At 47.1% G+C, this 18,463-nt stretch overlaps 1 protein-coding gene across 3 annotated transcripts in view; it reads left to right on the top strand.

Annotated features, from left to right (window-relative positions):
• The first annotated feature begins 1,285 nt into the window (after positions 1 to 1,285).
• The window catches only part of LOC119464170 (alpha-(1,6)-fucosyltransferase), a 43,468-nt gene continuing 26,290 nt past the window's right edge, over positions 1,286 to 18,463 (top strand). The window contains exons 1-2 of one of the 3 annotated variants that reach the window (XM_037725024.2): positions 1,286 to 1,995; positions 17,473 to 17,671. In XM_037725024.2, the coding sequence (XP_037580952.1) occupies positions 17,481 to 17,671 (191 nt within the window). In that variant the 5' untranslated portion in view covers positions 1,286 to 1,995; positions 17,473 to 17,480. Of the gene's footprint in view, positions 1,996 to 13,827; positions 15,866 to 16,487; positions 17,153 to 17,472; positions 17,672 to 18,463 lie in introns of those variants that run through there. The other 2 variants (XM_049656538.1, XM_049656539.1) reach the window with 2 other exon arrangements.

The raw sequence follows: 18,463 nt of genomic DNA, 5'->3' as shown, positions 1-18,463 counted from the left end.
CTCCTAGACAACAAAAACTTTGACCCCCCCCCCCCCCCCCTTTCCTTTTCCAAGGCCCCATCCTCATATCGGGGCTTATCGAGAAGGGCAAACGGACGTCGTCTTAGTCTCGCGTGGCGGTGGGATCCAGCGATCATAGATAAGCAAAAAGTTGTGCCCCATATTGCGGTATCTTCGTATTTATCACCGACGTCCCTGTGCGCACGAGCGATACTATTCTACCTGAAGGCACACCTGAGGAGCTTGAAAGAGACGTACATGAGAAAGTCACTTGCGCAATGTGCACCGAAGGTCTACGGATAGTTGTCGCGTTCTCTATTTGCCTATAGTTCTCTGATCATGACCGAAAAGTTATCAAACCTTTACGAAACAGATTAGCCATTTGGATTCTATAACATTACCTCATGAAGAAAGAAAGTATAGCCACAGCAAAATGGTTAAATAAAAGAAATAAAGAAAAAGCCAATGAAACCAGTTTTTTTTTTTCCATTTTCCGCTGTGTGAATAGTGTTGTTCCGTCGGATGAAATTTCCTGAAACACTGTCCCTTACGCCCTTTGCCTGCCGAACAGCTAACACTCGTGTTTGTGAGTTTTATTTGCTTAATGCTTCAGGTCACTTTTATCTAATCATTTGACAATCAAATGTAGAAAACAGATGCGAAAATTGCCAGCATTTCCAATATCATCAGAAATAAATGAATTGCGTGAGCAATGCTACCTCTACACGAGCTCTGTACTAGGTCTTTTGTTTCATTATTCTTTTTTCGTATGTTAGTGAGAACGCAGCTAGCCACATCTGATATGAATTGCTGGTTTGATTTATATATATAAAAAAAAACTAAGACAGAAAATAGTAAAAAAGACAGAGCCGCGTCGCACCGTTTCACAACTTTTTACGCAGCCGCTTCCTTTCAGCTTTAGACGTCCTTCAGACAGCGGCTGCACATGTTCGCGGCGAGAGCAATGACTGCGCAGAACTGCGCCACCGCGCTCTCTTACAAAAAATAAATACTTAAAAAAACCTTCATGTCACTCAGTGCCTCCACCATACCTTCGAAGAACGGGCCGGCGCCATTGTCCAATAATAAAAATCTAAACTGGTTTCTCGTCACGTGCCTACCTCCTCTCCTCTGCATTCACCATTCCCATCGCTCTTCTAGTGGCGCGCCAACGTCCTCTCCTTCACTTCTGTCCCCTCTTTCTGGTCACGTGATCACCACTGGTCCGCGCTTGGGTCCGCTACGCCCCCCTCCCACCCGCCCCTTCTCGCTGTTCGCCGGGAAGCCGCTTTGCTTGTTTTGCCCCCAACCTCCCGCTCCCGTGGTCTCTCCACTTCTACGACCGCCACTCCCGCAACGTTCATGGCGCTCGTATGCCCTACGGCCGCGATGTCGCGCGGGACGTGAATGAAAGCTGCCCAATGTTCCTGGCCTCGTGCGGTGCCACTTAAGAAGACGGGTGCGCGGCCATGTTGCCAGCGAAACGACCGCTGGAAGCGCTTTGTCGTCTGCTTTCAACCTAACGCGGAAGCCCTGCGTCGCCTCCGCTGCGGTGTGTCGTCTGTTGGCGGACCGACGAAGCTCGGCATCCTCCCGCGTCTTCAGCCTTGGTGCCCCACCACTGCGCATGGCAGATAAGTGTTTCTGCTGAAAAAAAAAACAGGTGCGCCACGCCGTCCGCATATGACTACGTGCCGACGTTTCTTCGTGCCGTGATCGTTAACTTTTCCTGTCGTCTGCTTCGGTCGCGTCGTCTGGAGCAGTGGTGACGTCGTCTGCCACCGTTGGGTTTCCATGTGATCCTCAACCATATCCGTTATGCCATTCTTGTTTATAATGCAACGCTAGCGCGCAGTTTTCACGGTTCGCTGAAGAGGGCCCCGATTGATGTTACGCCCCACGTGCGCGACAAACCTACAGAATCTGCGCAAGAAAAACAACTAAGACATATCCAGGAAACGGAAGCTTCACGGACGAGGTACTGTGCTCAGTGAGGTGAGTCGACGTTACGGAATATCGTTAGCGATGTAACTGTTGTTCTAAGGGACCAAGAACGCATGTTTCACCTGTGTGCATGCAGTGATATTGTTATGGGACTGCCGGACTGGTTCTACTTTCATTCATCTGCGCAGCCCACCGCGCATTGTCATTGTTTGTAATCCATGGCAACATTACAAGCAATTCGGCGCGAAGTCTAGAGATAATACAGAGTTCACGTAAACTTTGGCTTCGATGAGTTGTACAAGTGTTGCATATAGTTCCAAGGCGTAATTTCGAAGGATAAACGTCAAAGCAGGACTTGCGCACCGTGGACACGCGTAAAAGTTTCCGTTGCAAGGACATCACCGGCTGTAGCGTAAAAGATAAGACTGCTTATCTGGCTAAACAGCCGAAAAACACTGAATGACCGACTACAAGCAAGAATTGCAGTATGTAATGTGGGCTTCCGTCACGAAACCGAAAACAAAGCTTTAAATTACCCTTTTTGTTTCTGCAATGCTTTAAAGACTTCTCGTTATCACACTTCTGATAAACTGCGATACTTTGCTTAGCCGACAGTGATGAGTAAATCAGACTTTAACACCTTTGCGCTCTATTTTCGAGAACCGTTATTTAATGACGTAATCATGAGACGCTAGTCCCAACAACGGTACATGCACGCGGCAGCTGTGTCGGCGACTATATACGTTTACGAGGGACTGCTGCTACTCTCAATCAGCAACGCAAACAGTAAAAAAAAAAAAAACAAAAAATACGGAGTGGCTAGACATTCGGAAGGAAGTACACATGCGCAAGTATCAGTCAGAACGATCCAGGCAGTTTCCAGGTGCTGATCCTTTTTTAGCCGGCAAGACAACCATGCAATCACGGGCAAATAAAGGGCGCTGCTGCGCACAGGGGGGTTTCTAAGAAGTCATCGTGTACACAGGGGGACGGCACAGCTATGTTGATGGCTGCTTGCAAAAACCCCACAGCAATTGTCCACGTGCACAAGCCAAGGTGGCCTTTGTTTTCTATATCACAGGAGCGCAACTGACGCTCTCATCGATAAAACGAAAGTTTTTTCCGAGCAATCATAATCGCAAAATACGGTACCCAAAATCTAATGCAAGTACAGTAAAAATCTTAGTATCGAAATTAACCTAAAACAAAATGAGTAGTCACATGCATTTAAACACGACGGAACGACACGGTTACAGCGCTGTTTCCAATACATATAACAGAAGTAGGGGGCCATAAAATATGGTCAGCGGGAAATAGGACCATGGGACGGTGGCGAACCAGCTCCGCTGCTTATGGTATCCTTGTTGAGCTTCGAGGGTTTTACAACTTTGGGCTTGCTTCTAATATTCGAAGCCAAGTACTAAACAGTTCCTTTTCGAGTGCGAATGGTTAGTGTGTAGTTTTCGGTTCCTATTGAAAACTTGGAATATTCGCCCATCCCTTATAATCCAACACAATCTGCAGCGACGCCGTCACAACGTCTTGACATTTCTTGCCCAGGCGCGTGAAATCCTTTCGTACGATCCAGCAAACCCGCCAGCTCTTCTGTCAGTCTCACTTACAGTGAGTGACAGCTGTCGTACATTCTCAACAGTGATTGAACGCGGGATGTCTCGGGCTGCGGGTCTTGTCGTCGTCAGCCCTGCAACTCACGGAGACTTGTCGTAACGTTGACTAGGCATTTCTTGTTCGACCACCATTGGTCAGTTGAGTTCTTCACCTTCTTGTAAACCTGTCTTGGTTTGAAATTCTCAGCAATGAGTAGGCTATCTTTTATTCTAACAGTCGCGTATAGTTCGGTCGCCTGAATCTTAATGCGGGCGTGCTTTTCTTTTCCTTATCGCAGTCGTGTTGCTCTAGTGGAAAGCGTCGAAATGCCGCTGTATCCTAAACAAAGGGTGAAATTTTGTGTGTTGGGGGCAGTAATTATGTCGAGCGTACTATTTATGTTTGCATTGCTGTGTTTTCACGTGAATGCTACCGCTGGGTTCGTTATGTTATCGATTCAGCGCTCATATCGGGGCGACATCATGCCAAGTATTGTTTGCTTTTATGTGTATTTTGTTCAGCCTGTTTGTTTTGTACGCAAAATTGTCACCTTTCTAGGAAGTGGGCAGCGCAAGAATGCAGTTTCCTATTGTTTCTTTGTTGTGTCGTGCCAAACAGTGTATTTTTTTTTTACAATGAGCCTGGTTGCGGCCTGAAACACTCAATCTTTAGTGAAATGTCGGTAAATTCTGGTAATGACTTGATCGGAATTTTGTCTTTTTGTTTTAATGGTTCCTAGAAGTCTTCTTTATTGTTTCTGAAGCCATTGCTTTAAATTGACGCCGGTGGTTAGAATGAAAACGATTAGAATGAGGAAAGTGAAAAACAGCTCCGACTTTTGATAGCGGCATCATTTTCCATGATTTCAGTTTGCCTGCAAAAATCGTTATGGTGTACTGATACAGTACCCCTTACAAAGCCAACTTTTATTCATCCGGACGGCTCACTAATAAGCTATGCGGTGTGTATTTTGAAGAAGCGACAAATGAAGACGCAAATATATATTCCTCTTTGGATAAAATAGGGGTGAAGCATTGAACTTAGTTTGGCTGTAACGAGTTCCTACGCTAGAACTCCTTACACCGAGTGACGGAGCGAGAGAAGTGCAGAAGTAGTGCAGAAGCAGTGCGAATATTCCCTCGACACATTCCTTCTTAGATCTATCCTCATGAGTGCTGTGAGTCTTGGTGCGTTAAAAAATGTCACAGTTTCGCCCTAAGGGCGAAGCAATGAATGCGATAGCAACACAGCAATGTCATACGAAGTAAGGTGAGCGGCTTTGGTAGCAACAACACGCAGAACTGTTGTCGACGCCATCGGCGTTTTGCCCGCGTTAGCTCAAAATGCGTGCGGCGTTGGTGACTGTTGCTGGAGCCTCTGATATAAATAGGCACTTGGCGCCGCAGTTAAACGTCGCCTCCCTTCCCTCCCCCTCCCCCACGGCCTCTCGCGCGTCCGAAGAAGGCGCGTTTGCTCTACATATATGGTGATTGTAAAGGAGAAAAGAGACGCCTACTTCTGCAGCCCTTAAGCGAGCACGGCGCAGAACGCGCGTTTGTTCTCCGCCGTGCGTTCACTCCCCGTGAAAGACGCGCCCCTCGCGCCCTTTCACTCGCACATACAGCGTTCGGCGCGCGGCGACGATTTCATCTCCAAATGACGTCATACGGAACAAAAAGTATTTTGACGCACCAGATCAAGAAGTTTTGCCTGACACAATGACGATATGACATAGAAAATTGTGTTCCGAGGGAAAAAAATAATTTAAGCATCCCTATGATAATGGCAGACCGAATACTGTCCTTAAACAGAATTTTAAGAGTTCTGTTCTAATGCGTTTTAGGATCGGATACAGCTTACCGCAGGTTACAGCGAAAGCACAGCATGGCCACAAGGCAAACATCGCTGTTGCGGGTACCAACCTTTGAAGCAATGACCGCTTTCTTCATATGTGAGCATTGACCGGTAAGCTTAGAAATGGTACGTGCAACTAGCTTGGAAAATAGTCGACTGGGCGTTAACTCTCGGCATCAGCAAGTATTTCATGTACCGGCCCCACTTCTGTGTTTGTAACTGTTTTACATGAGGCGTATTGTTTCAGGTGGCAGTATTACGCTACGCGGTAGACATCAAATAGTAGATGTTCTGATATTCCTGTAGAGGGTTCTCGGAACTATGGAGGACCACATTATGTAAACTTGACAAAACTGGTTAACAATTGAGCATTTCTAAACCGTTCTGCTGTGGTACGTATGCTTTTCATAATTCCGGAGATAAGATAAATGTGCTGAAACTAAGTATTAGATGGACGCCAATGAGCGCCTGAACGGCTATGCCTACATGCAGGAAAGATGCGCGTGAAACGCACTGTACAGTTTAGCAAGAATAACGAAACTAGCGGATAGACGCACACGAACATGCAAAGAAGACACAAAGTAGAGACAGACGAGAGCTCATCTTCTTTCTGTTTTTGGTTTGCGTCTCTGCTGCGTTGCTTTAAGTTACCATTGTCAGATAGCTTCGTTTGTTGCCAAGTTTTTATTCCGTTGTAATTGTAGTCATTGAAGAAGTGTTCGCTCAGTGCCACAACAGCCTATTTCTGCCTGCTGCTTCCTTTTCAAGGTAGGGGCTGCTCATGGTCTCTACAACGAATATAATTGATGCTTGGGAGTGGTCTGGTTGGTAATCCATGAGTATAGTTGAAGGGTGAAATTAAATTGACTCAGGGGAGAGGAAACCAGACGCAGACAAGCGCTAAATTCCAACTATTTTTATTTATAGAAACAACACGTACATTATACACCGTGGATCCATGAAAAAAAATAAGCGAGGAATGAAAAGCAAAAAGAAACAACGAGAACTGTGCACGGCTCTGCACTTCTGAGCAGCACCTAAAAATCCCACAACGCGGCACTTTCGTAAACACGAACCCTGCGCTTTTTGTTTTTTTGTAGCGTTAGCTACACTGGCCTAGCCAAGCCCGTTTCGCGCGGCACATCAAGAGCCGTGCTGCGCATGCGCAAGTATCAGTGATGTCACACGGCTTGCGCACCGGAGCCACCGGAGCCGGCACCTCTCGCGCACTCCGCCGCCGCCGCGCGCGACTCACCGCCGCTGGTCTGCGCATTCCAGAGGAGTGACGTCGTAGCCGTGGTAGACGCACTGGCGCCGGCGCGCGCTCGCTGTGCAGTCGCCGTCTGACACTGCGCTGGAGCCGCTGCGCTTCTGACTGGCGTTTGTGTCTGTCATTGGAGCAGCAGTAAGCATGACAATCAAGCTAATCCTTGACAATCTAGACAACCAGGAAAGCTAAGAATAATCAGCTAAACCTTTGCTAACGCTACGTATATCCTGGCATAGCCAAGCTAAGCCACTGCAACATTTTTTTTCTGCTTCGACGATAACTTATATGCACTGGCTTGGGGACCTATGCATTACCGAACTTTCTTGGCATCCGCACGCCAGGCCGCCAACCCGACTGCCAGGTGAGCATCAGACAAGCCCAGTGATAAACACCGGAGCCGCACGTTTCAGCTTCACTCATTAACCGTCTCTACGGAGTGCTTGGATGGTGATTTTTTAAATTTATGTAAATATACATAATCATCATCATCAGCCTACATTTATGTCCACTGCAGGACGAAGGCCTCTCCCTGCGATCTCCAATTACCCCTGTCTTGCGCTTGTGTATTCCAACTTGCGCCTGCGAATTTCCTAACCTCATCATCCCACCTGACTTTCTGCCGTCCTCGACTGCACTTCCCTTCTCTTGGTATCCATTCTGTAACCCTAATGGTCCACCGGTTATCCATCCTACGCATTACATGGCCTGCCCAGCTCCATTTCTTCCGCTTAATGTCAACTAGAATATCGTCTACCCCTGTTTGTTCTCTGATTCACACCGCTCTCTTCCTGTCTCTTAACGTTACTCCTAAGATTTTTCGTTCCATTGCTCTTTGTGCGGTCCTTAACTTGTTCTCGAGCTTCTTTGTTAACCTCCAAGTTTCTGCCCCGTATGGTAGCACCGGTAGAATGCAATGATTGTACACTTTTCTTTTCAACGACAGTGGTAAGCTCCCAGTCAGGATTTGGCAATGCCTGCCGTATGCACTCCAACCCAATTTTATTCTTCTGTAAATTTCTTTCTCATGATTAGGGTCCCCTGTGAGTAATTGACCTAGATAAACATACTCCTTTACAGAGTCTAGAGGCTGACTGGCGATCATGAATTCTTGTTCCCTTGCCAGGCTATTGAACATTATCTTTGTCTTCTGCATATTCATCTTCAACCCAATTCTTGCACTTTCTCGATGAAGGTCCTCAATCATTTGTTGTAATTCCTCTCCATTGTTGCTCAATAGGACAATGTCATCTGCAAACCGAAGGTTGCTGAGATATTCGCCATCGATCCTCACTCCTAATCCTTCCCAGTCTAAGAGCTTGAATACTTCTTCTAAGCATGCAGTGAATAGCATTGGGGAGATTGTGTCTCCTTGCCTGACCCCTTTCTTGATAGGTATCTTTCTACTTTTCTTGTGGAGAACCAAGGTAGCTGTGGAATCCTTGTAGATATTTGCCAAGATATTCACGTATGCCTCCTCCACTCCTTGATTACGCAATGCCTCTATGACTGCTCATATCTCTACTGAATCGAATGCCTTTTCATAATCTATGAAAGCCATATAGAGAGGTTGATTGTACTCCGCAGATTTCTCGATTACCTGATTGATGGCATGGATATGGTCCATCGTAGAATATCCCTTCCTGAAGCCAGCCTGTTCTCTTGGTTGACTGAAGTCAAGTGTTGTCCTGATTCTATTGGAAATTATCTTGGTGAATATTTTATACAATACTGAAAGCAATCTAATGGGTCTGTAATTCTTCAATTCTTTACCGTCTCCCTTCTTATGGATAAGTATAATGTTGGCGTTCTTCCAGCTCTCTGGTACACTTGAAGTTGTGAGGCATTGCGTATAAAGGGCCGCAAGCTTTTCAAGCATGATATCTCCTCCATCTTTGATTAAATCTACTGTTATTCCATCTTCTCCAGGCGCTTTCCCCCTGGTCATGTCTTTCAAGGCCCTTCTAACTTCATCGCTAGTTATAGAAGGAGCTTCTGTATCCGGTTCATCACTATTTCGAATGGAAGAAGCTTGGCTGTTTTGGCTACTGTACAGGTCAGTATAGAATTCTTCTGCTGCTTTTACTATGTCATCGAAATTGCTGATGATATTACCATGCTTATCTTTCAGTGCATACATCTTGCCTTGTCCTATGCCTAGTTTTCTTCTTACTGATTTCATGCTGCGTCCATATTTTATGGCTTCCTCAATTTTTCCCACGTTATAATTTCGAATATCCCTTACTTTCTTCTTGTTCAGTTTTGACAGTTCAGCGAATTCTATCTCATCTCTTGAGTTGGACACTTTCATGTTTTGTCGTTTCTTTATTAGGTCCTTTGTTTCTTGGGAGAGCTTCCCTACAGGTTGCTTTGGTGCCTTACCTCCCACTTCAATTGCTGCTTCTGAGATCAGCCTAGTTACGGTTTCATTCATTAACTCTATGTTATCTTCATCTTCCTGTTCTAAAGCTGCATATTTGTTTGCGAGCACCAGCCTGAATTGGTCTGCTTTTACCCTTACTGCCTGTAGGTTGGCCTGTTTCCTCTTGACTAATTTCACTCTCTCTCTCTTCAAATTGAGAGAAATCCTAGACCTCACTAACCTATGGTCACTGCACTTAACCTTACCTAACACTTCTACATCTTGCACTATGCTTGGATCGGCAGAGAGTATGAAATCTATTTCATTCCTTGTTTCTCCATTAGGGCTTTTCCAGGTCCACTTCCTGTTGCTGCGCTTCCTGAAGAAGGTATTCATTATTCGGAGCCTATTCATTTCCGCGAATTCTACTAACATCTCTCCTCTTGCATTCCTAGAATCGATGCCGTAGTTGCCAATGGCTTGCTCCCCAACTTGCTTTTTCCCCACTTTTGCATTGAAGTCGCCCATGACTAAAGTATACTGAGTTTGCACCTTTCTCATTGCTAGTTCAACATCTTCATAAAACTGTTCTATTTCTTCATCATCGTGACTAGAGGTTGGTGCATAGGCTTGTACTACCTTCATTTTGTACCTCCTATTCAGCTTTATTACGACGACTGCTACCCTTTCATTAATGCTGTAGAATTCATCAATGTTGCCCGCTACGTTGTTATGCACTAGAAATCCTACCTCGGATTCTTTCTTATCTGGAAGACCTCTGTAGCATAGGACGTGGCCGTTAGTCAGTACTGTGTAAGCCTCACCAGTTCTTCTAACCTCACTAAGGCCAATAATATCCCAGGAAATGCCTGATAATTCTTCAAATAGTCCTGCTAAGCTAGCCTCACTCGAGAGGGTGCGCGTGTTGAACGTTGCCAGGTTCAGTTTCCATACTATACATATACATATACATATAAATATACATATACAACCTTATATATCATGGTGACCAGTGGCCGCAGGGGCACATACCCAGTGTACTTAAAAATAATTTACACCCTTTTGGGCATATGGCTGTGAGTTATAGACAGAATTACACCAATAATAACTTTAAGAAGGTGTATTATTTTACGTGTAGCACATATTGACCCACATTTTTACACGGCACTATATCTCCGAGATATGCCCACGAAGCAGACTAGGTACTGAGCATACCCGACACGGAAAAGAGGGGCTAACTCGCCAAGGAACCCTTTGTCTATAAAACGAAAGTGATAACAAATGACGCACCATCTTAGTCGTGCACGTGTTCTGCTTCACACCGGTCATTCGCAGCCGCGCAGATAAACCTAGTAAGGAGGGTGTCCTCCTGAAGTGAACAGCGTAGCAACCGACGCTCTCACGGGGGTGCTGTTCTGAACCTAGTCAAAATTCCTCTATATCGTCGGATTTGCCATCTGATCAACTCTGTCTGGCCCAGAGGGCTGCTTCGGCCTCTCTGATTGCCTCAAAATGCCACCATTACATAATTTGACAATGCCCAGCTTAGCACTCCTAGAGTGTGCATTGCGAGCGTGCGCGTGCATTGCGAGCCTTGCGGAGGAGCCGAAGCCGTTGCAGATGCGGTCTCGTCACCGGGAGGCATAGTGACAAGCTCGATCTACCGACTACTTCGGAGTTCCGTGGCGAGGACGGGAATCTCAATCCTCCACCAGAATGTTACGTGTGGAAAGACACACACACGAAAGAGGCTATTTACACTATATTTACACCGGAACCAAACAGCCAGGCCGACACTTGCCCGCGCGCCGAAAGCCCAGACAAAGTTCATATATAGTCTTTCTCGCGGCGGCTCGTCTCGAGCATCTCTAGATGATATCGTATCAATATCATCCATCTCACCTCTTTTGGCCGTTATAAGCCGCTGGCATGCCGTGCGCTGGAAGCTCGCGAGATATTAATTTCAAAAATCCGCGAGGCTGTACATTTTATGAATATACACGACGCTGTTGCTAATAAACGTCCGAGCGTATGCCCACCATGTTCAGGCAGGTTGAAGAAGTTTATCGCGCCCTTCAGACACCTACAAAGAAACAAGGCCATTGCCGAAGAAACGGCTGTATGCCGAGCTTGAAGATAAAGCTGATAAGAGCTCGGAACGCAGCCGCTCTATGGTACGCAAATAGAGCGTGGCCATGGCAGTAACCTCCCCGCAGCGTTTGCGCCACAGGCCGTACAGACGCCAACAAACGAGAAGCCCGCCCCACGAACAATGGTCAGAAGAAAAGAAACGGTCTATTGAAAGTCCACGGGTACCGGCACGCGCGACCCTCCAGAAGACCCGACCAACGACACATTGCCTCAAATCAAGCTGATGTGTCTCCTGGAATGGGCAGCTCGGTCATGCTGCTGACTGATTCATTCCAAGGCCCCCGATATAGTGTGGAGCATACGCCACGAGATGGCGCCACATGAAGTCGCGAAAAAGAGAAACAGCTAGAAGAGACGCCATTAAAGAAGTATAATGACACATATTTTCTATAATCACTGTATAAGTATCGCAGTTTCGCCATAAGTACGAAGTATGAATGCGATCGCAGCATATTAGAATATTACACGAAGTGTAAGGCTCGTAGCTGTAGTGGCAGTATGAACTGAAGTAAACGTGAGCTAAGTAAAAACGAGGTCTTGTGCTATGGGCCCTTTGTTTGAATCCTACCATCGGACGATTTCATTTGCGTTGATTAATTAAAGCCAACGTCTTTCTGTGCGACCTTACCACCACCTTTCCGTTTCGGGTATGTTTCAAAACAAACATCTTTCTTGGGTTAATACCAAAGGTCGTGCACAGCCGCGCCAATAGAATTGCATCATTTTCAGTTTTTTTTTTTTTTTTTTGAGCTCCGTTACTGTTTCGCACTTTTAATATTTCAGTCAGAAAATTTGAGATAAAAGGCGTGCGCTGTTGTTTTGTTTCAAGACATATTTGTTTGTGGACTGCCATTCTCAAAATTATGAAGAATATTTTGTGAAGAATGTAAGACCTGGTATAGAGCAACTTTAGTGACAGAATGGTGTGGCAATATAACCCGCATATACAACATGTCATATACCATGGCATGATATGTAGCACACATATACCTAAATAAATATATTCGGAAACTCACGGCGACGCCGATGGCACAAATTCGCTTGGAGTGCCCATATAATTGCTCTCGAAATAAAACGAGTTTTCGGAGTAGCGCAAAGGCGCTAATGCCGTCGTTGTGACAGCGTTGAGAAATCACGTTGAGAAACACTTGAACAGCGTTTAAGATTGTGGTGTGGTTTGTCGCCATATTTTTCTCGCGACGTTTGCAATAGTATAATCATCGTTCCAACAAGCCCGGCCTATCACTACTTTTAAATTGTTTTCGTAATTTAATCAGTGCGTGTGGCTCGAAGTTGGCGAAGCTCACAATGTGCCACGTGAATGATCAATAGGATTATGTGGCGTTGCTGCATGGCAGAAGTAACTTGGCGAGTAGTTTCGACTATATACGGGTCTCGCTGTCAAAGCATTGCTATATTGTGTGTTGGTGGCTCTTTCACTGACGTTATAAATACTAATAGCCTGACAAATAACGCGCTAGTGGAAAGTTAATAAACGCGTTAATTTTCCATTATGTGAAAATTAGCTTATAAACACGGGAAGACATGACTGCTGCATGTGCCTCTGAAACCAGTCTTGACAGAGCATGCACTAATGATAAATTACAATTGGTTGCCGAAGCTTCACTACTGAACGAGTGCAATGTCGCTATTTTCATTTTCAGCCTCTGCAGTGGTCGCATTACAATGCGGGCCAACCTTATGGAATAAAGTCATGCGCTGCATGGTATGTCACAGCATGCCTACTAACCTATGAGCTTTATATAGCGTGAATATCCCGCTGACACAATACATCGCGTTGTGCAAGGGAGGGATCGAGGAGGGCACAGCATGCATTTCCCTACATTGTTGCATCGTATAAACACTTTAGTAACGATTATTTAACTTTAGACGCTTCACAGATACAGCAGTAAACTTGGAACAGCAGAAACTGACATTGTTTTTAGATCACTGAGTTTTATCAGCGCTTTTAATGCTACCGATTTTGCCTGCTTCAGGAGCTGTAACGGAATAATATTGCTGGAAGCAAGCACCCTTCTGGGATAGAGCATTTAGCGCATTGCAATGCTTTTTTGTAAACTTGCACCGGCCCGTTTTTCAACATTTTTAAAACGTATTCAAGAACTAAACCTATTTTTTTGTAAAACTTAATTCAGCGTTCCTAAAGTTGTAGAATGAGCCCAGATTTGTAAACTTTACGAAAAATTCGGGCGGAGTTGCTAGGTGTGTCACAGGAAGCATAACTAAGGCTTATTCGGTACTCAGTCGCAAGGTCATTGTTTCTCCCTAGTTATCGCAAATGTCGACTACGCTACGCCAATGTATACGCCAATGCTACGCCAATGCTACGTCAATGGCGGGCGGGTGGCTGGCGACGGTCGGGTCGCCCGTCGCCAGAACCACCCGCCATTGACTCAGCGGCTGTGCTGTTTGGGTTGCCAAGCACGAGGTCACGGGATAAATCCTGGCCACGGTCGCCGCATTTCCATGGGGGCCAAATGCAAGAATGTCCGTGTGTCGTGCAGTGGGTGAGTGTTAAAAATCCCCAGGTGGTCATAATTTCCGGCCTCCCCCCCCCCCCCCCCCCCCTCCTTGCGGTGGGCCTCGTAATCATGTCGTACGTTTGGCAGGTGTATAACACCGGAATTTGAAGAACTTTTCCACGTCACTTTGTTCATGCGATTTGGCGCATGCAGGGTTCCTCATTAACGAGATTTCTTTTAAAGTGTTCAGTGGATTGCTTTGCAAGATAGGCTGTCGCTCCGCACTCGCTTTTCGCAGCCGGTCGTGCAGCTTTTAACAGCCGAGCTGTTTAAGCTCTTCATTGCGCGGCGTAGCGTAGACCAGAAATGTGGGCCGATCCTGGAGGCAGTGCAGAAAGGGTCCGATCGCAATGGCACATGCCCCTGTGAACTAGCGAAGCTGTTCAAGCTCGATGATGGTCCGTCGAGGGTACGCCGCAAAACCTCCGCCTGGCGATGACGTCACCATGCGTCGCCTAGCAACGCTTCGCCCCAGCTGCACCAACCGCGCCGAGCCTCGCCACAGCTGCGTGAGCCGTGACGTCATCGCGCGCCCCGCATCGTTTCGCCTTAGTTTTGCCGACCCATGACGTCATCGCGCCGTGAGGAGTGGTTGCCGCGGCTGTGCAGAGGTGGCGCTAAGCCGTGACATCATTGCGCTGACTCAGCGGATATATAGCTCCGCGTCGCCGCCGCGGCCACACAAAAGGCCCGCCGTCTCCGCGCCGAGTACATCACCGCGAAGATGGGGCGGCCGAAAAAGAGCGTCACTCCCGAAGAAGAGGAAGCGCGGAGAGAAAGCCGCCGCGCCGCTACTCGAAAGCGCGTGAGACGACTTCGGTCCAATCCCGAGTATCGCGCCACCGAAGCGGCGGTGAAACGTCGGCGCTTCGCAGAAGATCCTGAGTTATGAGCCGGCGAAACCGATAAAAAGCGTTTGAGCGTCCAGAAGCGTCCAGATACTTTCATGACCAGTGTTCGTTGCTTCTTGGGCTGTCGATAATTCCGGGGTGATCTTGCGCAAAACGTTGCCGAGTCTCGAAGCATAACCTCACAAAATCTTGGCCGAACCGAGATAAAGCTAGTTTGTGTGATCGCTGTCTGCCCAGTCTTCGCACCACTAGTGTGAAGCTGCCCTTAATTTTTTCTTGATATTGTCGGCATTCCCAAATAGTTGCGAATCGAAGCGCGCCTTTCCGAGATTTCGCCAAGTGCGCACCACGGCAACTTTTGCCTGCAGCCCGTCTAAAGTGGGTTGCGCAAATAACCCCTCAATATTCAGGCTAAACCTATACCTAAGGAGGCAGGAAACGGCCACAACAACATTACCTCTCCCAAGTGGGAGTTTCAAAACGGGGACGTAGCTCTTTTGCCCAATTCAATGAAGCCTCATGGTGCCTAAATTTCCCCCCCGCGATGCAAAAAAAAAAAGTCTGTTTTCTAGTCTCAATCATGTTACCCCAGCTGCTTGCGCAGCCACCATTCATGAAGACAGGGAGGGCTAAACAATGCGAGTTGCAGCCATTGTTCGAGTAAGCTCGCCAACAAACAGTGTTCGCATACCCGCAGCATGCCCTGCAGCGTCTGTCGGCCGGCGCTTGGACGCCCTATGCCGCATACAAACCACGTGATCGGCGTTAGTAATTGAGAAGGCAGGCTGTGCAGGGGAAAAAAGATGCGATACTCTGAACTTTGTTTTACTTGGACGATGCTAGTATAAATACGCCGAAGTAAAAAGACTTCTTAGAGGTTGATTTTGCTTGCATGAATTAAAACATTCGAATTGCAGTTAGACAAAATTGTACGCGGGGTTGGATCCAAAATTACTCTCGCACCGTTCTCTTCCCCGAATGAGACTATAGTAAAAGAAAAAGAAAAACATCATGCGGGCAATCAACAGAATACAATCGAACAAATTCAGAATTCGCAGGTGAGCTGTCTCAGATCCCCTGGCAGTCTGTAAAACAGTCGGTATTGCAGAGATGGCGACTTCAATTTCTGCACATGAGTGAATGCAGCCGCACGAGTTTCTTATAGCGTTCACCCTCGTTGGAAGCACCATGCGCAAAGCGTTGTTTTCTGAGTCAGACATGGCGGCACGCGGACGCGCTTTTGCTGCACGACCAGAGATGACGTCGAAGTCAGGATTTCTTTCTCGTAAGCATCGGGTTTGGATTTGTGAGCTCAACTTAAGATGTCGCGAATTGGTGACATGCTATAAGACGTTAACTTGATATCAAAGTTAGTCTCGAAACGCCGGACAGGGTGTCACCTACATAATGGTGGCGTCATGACACGGAACAAGATCCGGTCACGTCTTGTAGCCATTAAGGCAATGTAAATAATAATTCTCATGGACAAAAAGCATATGCTAATTTAGTTAGTATGCCTATGTTTGCAAGTTTATACGGCCGATAAAACTACTACCCTAACTTTGTATAAATTTGCTTCGTATTATTTGCTCACTTGTATTAATTTGCCCCCTAATTTGCTATCGCAATCGACGCTATGCCTTTCGGGCGAAACTGCGACATTTTGTTTTATAAGGGCTTCTAATAAGAAATCTAAACAAGTTTCATTTTAACATAAAATTAAATGCCGAATTACCAATTTTATTAGAATTTTCTGCAGAATTCACCTATAAACCTTCTCCAAACCATCCTGAGGTCGCCTGTTCTTTCCAGCTAAGACAGGCATTAGCGCCTACCGAACATGGTCTCCATGGTCGCCACCGCATCTCTTCTTGCTGCCGGAGATTTGAATAGCGATGAATTTGTGCGGGTGCCTCATTCACCATTGTTTTCTGCAACTAAGTGATCTCTGGCATAGAGAGTGTGGGGAAAGGACACAATATTTTTTTTTAATATATTTTTTTTACGTGTACTCCGAGACATGTGGACTCAGTAGAAGTGCCTACCGAAGTGAAGAAGACGAGCTGAGGGCAGGTGGCACGGGAGCTGGAAGAAAAAAGAACAAAAAACGACGAAAAAGAAGTGCTACGTGGCGAACGTGCGGAGGAGCTCGAGCGGCGAAGCCACGGTGGCAGCAGATCGGGTGCGACGCTCGGGAAGAAGAGCTCGGGCCGTGGTTCCTGCTGCGTCCGAGTGACCAAGGCGTGCCTACCCGGGCCAGATGCGGAGGCCTGTTCCGGGACCAAGGACGAGACCTGCTGAGCGGCTCCTGCCAGGGCGCAGTTGCTGAGGGCTGTTCTTGGTCGAGGCCTACCGAGGTGCTGTCCGCGTGGGCCGACCCTGGGTCGCGGTCCTCGTGAGTTGCGGACGGACAACGCAGTGGTGTCCTCAACTTAGCCAGGCGCCGCACACGGTAGCGCAGCCGTGTGCCGGCGGCGGTTCCAGCAGCAGCAACCGTGCCACCTCTGCCTCGGCTCGCCTCGGCGACCGTACCGCGGCAACGACAAGCGAGTCGATCGTCACGACCGAAACCGTGAGATGGTTTTTTCGGAACTCTTGACGCGCCGAACGGTGGTGTAGGACTGAGCGTCACGTACATCGGTGTGCGCGTGAAAATCCGCTGTGACATTGTTTTGTTTTCTTTTCATTTCCTTTCCTTGCCCATCGTGTGTTTGAAAGAAAAACATTTTTTTTTGCCTACTAGCGTTTCTTGTGCGTTTTTCTCGTCTCAAGACACACAAACAAGTGACGAACGTCCATAATCATCACAGAGAGATAGCACAACATGTTACATTAGATGTGATCTTTACATTCAACGCCCTGTTTAAGTGCGCACCATATGTCGCGTTGTAGGAGAAGTCATGTTGCCCCTCAAGAATCGACTGTCGGCCAGGGCCATCAACGCCGTGCTCCTGGTGATGTGCCTGTCCCTGGGCCTGGTCATCATCACCGGGTTCTCGTGCCGCAGCTTCCGGTACGAGGTGCGGATCTCCGAGACGAAGGATTCCCCGCTGATAGCCTTTGGGCTGTTGAGCGTCTCGTCGCACAGAGAGTGAGTGGGCAATGCTAATCCTCAACTGTCTTGGCGAACGACGTTTCACTCATTTTTTTTTTATGCGAGACTATTAGGAGTGTCAAAGAGGTGAAAAGTGTGTGCGTGGTGTGGGAAACCTGTCACGGGGTAGTGGTGTACATATATAAAATCAAAACCCCTTTCTTAAAGAAAGATGGTTGAACGCGAAACTTTCGCCCATGCAAACGGAATCAATGTCCAAAGCCAACGACCACGCAACGAACCCAAGAAATACTGAGCGATCCGATGCGATGCATATCTGATTTGACTGCTTGTTTAGGATTGTATATTTTGAACGTTGAAGTTGAATGAAGACACTTTTCGTTAGGTTGCACAGCCTTTACTTTAGACCATGTAGCTGTCGATTACACGCAGGCACTCACACTTTCACGGACTGCATGCCGTTGCCGATACACGGGATCGGCCTTACGGGCACGATCGCGCTCGCGCTTACGTTCGCGTACGGCAGCCTCTTCTTCTGCCGTGCGCTGCACCTGCGGCCTACCCATGGTGACGGCCGGGAATACATTTGCATGCGTAGATTGTTCTATTGTGTGCGCAGATGCGCATATATATATATATATATATATATATATATAGTTCTATTGTGTAAGTTGGCTTTCCTGCAGTGCGTTTTCGGCGCTCACGAACGAATCAGTGAGACATAGAAAGCTTCGCTTGCAATGCAATGTGGTGAACGCGGTTCAAATCATGGATCCCGGACCTCAAAGAAGTGCGACATAATGCTAACTCATTCCTCTTGCATTTACA

This window comes from Dermacentor silvarum, chromosome 9 (assembly GCF_013339745.2).
Source record: "Dermacentor silvarum isolate Dsil-2018 chromosome 9, BIME_Dsil_1.4, whole genome shotgun sequence".
NCBI lineage: Eukaryota > Metazoa > Arthropoda > Arachnida > Ixodida > Ixodidae > Dermacentor > Dermacentor silvarum.
The sequence above is the reverse complement of the archived record's forward strand: the minus strand, read 5'-3'. Positions and strand labels throughout refer to the sequence as shown.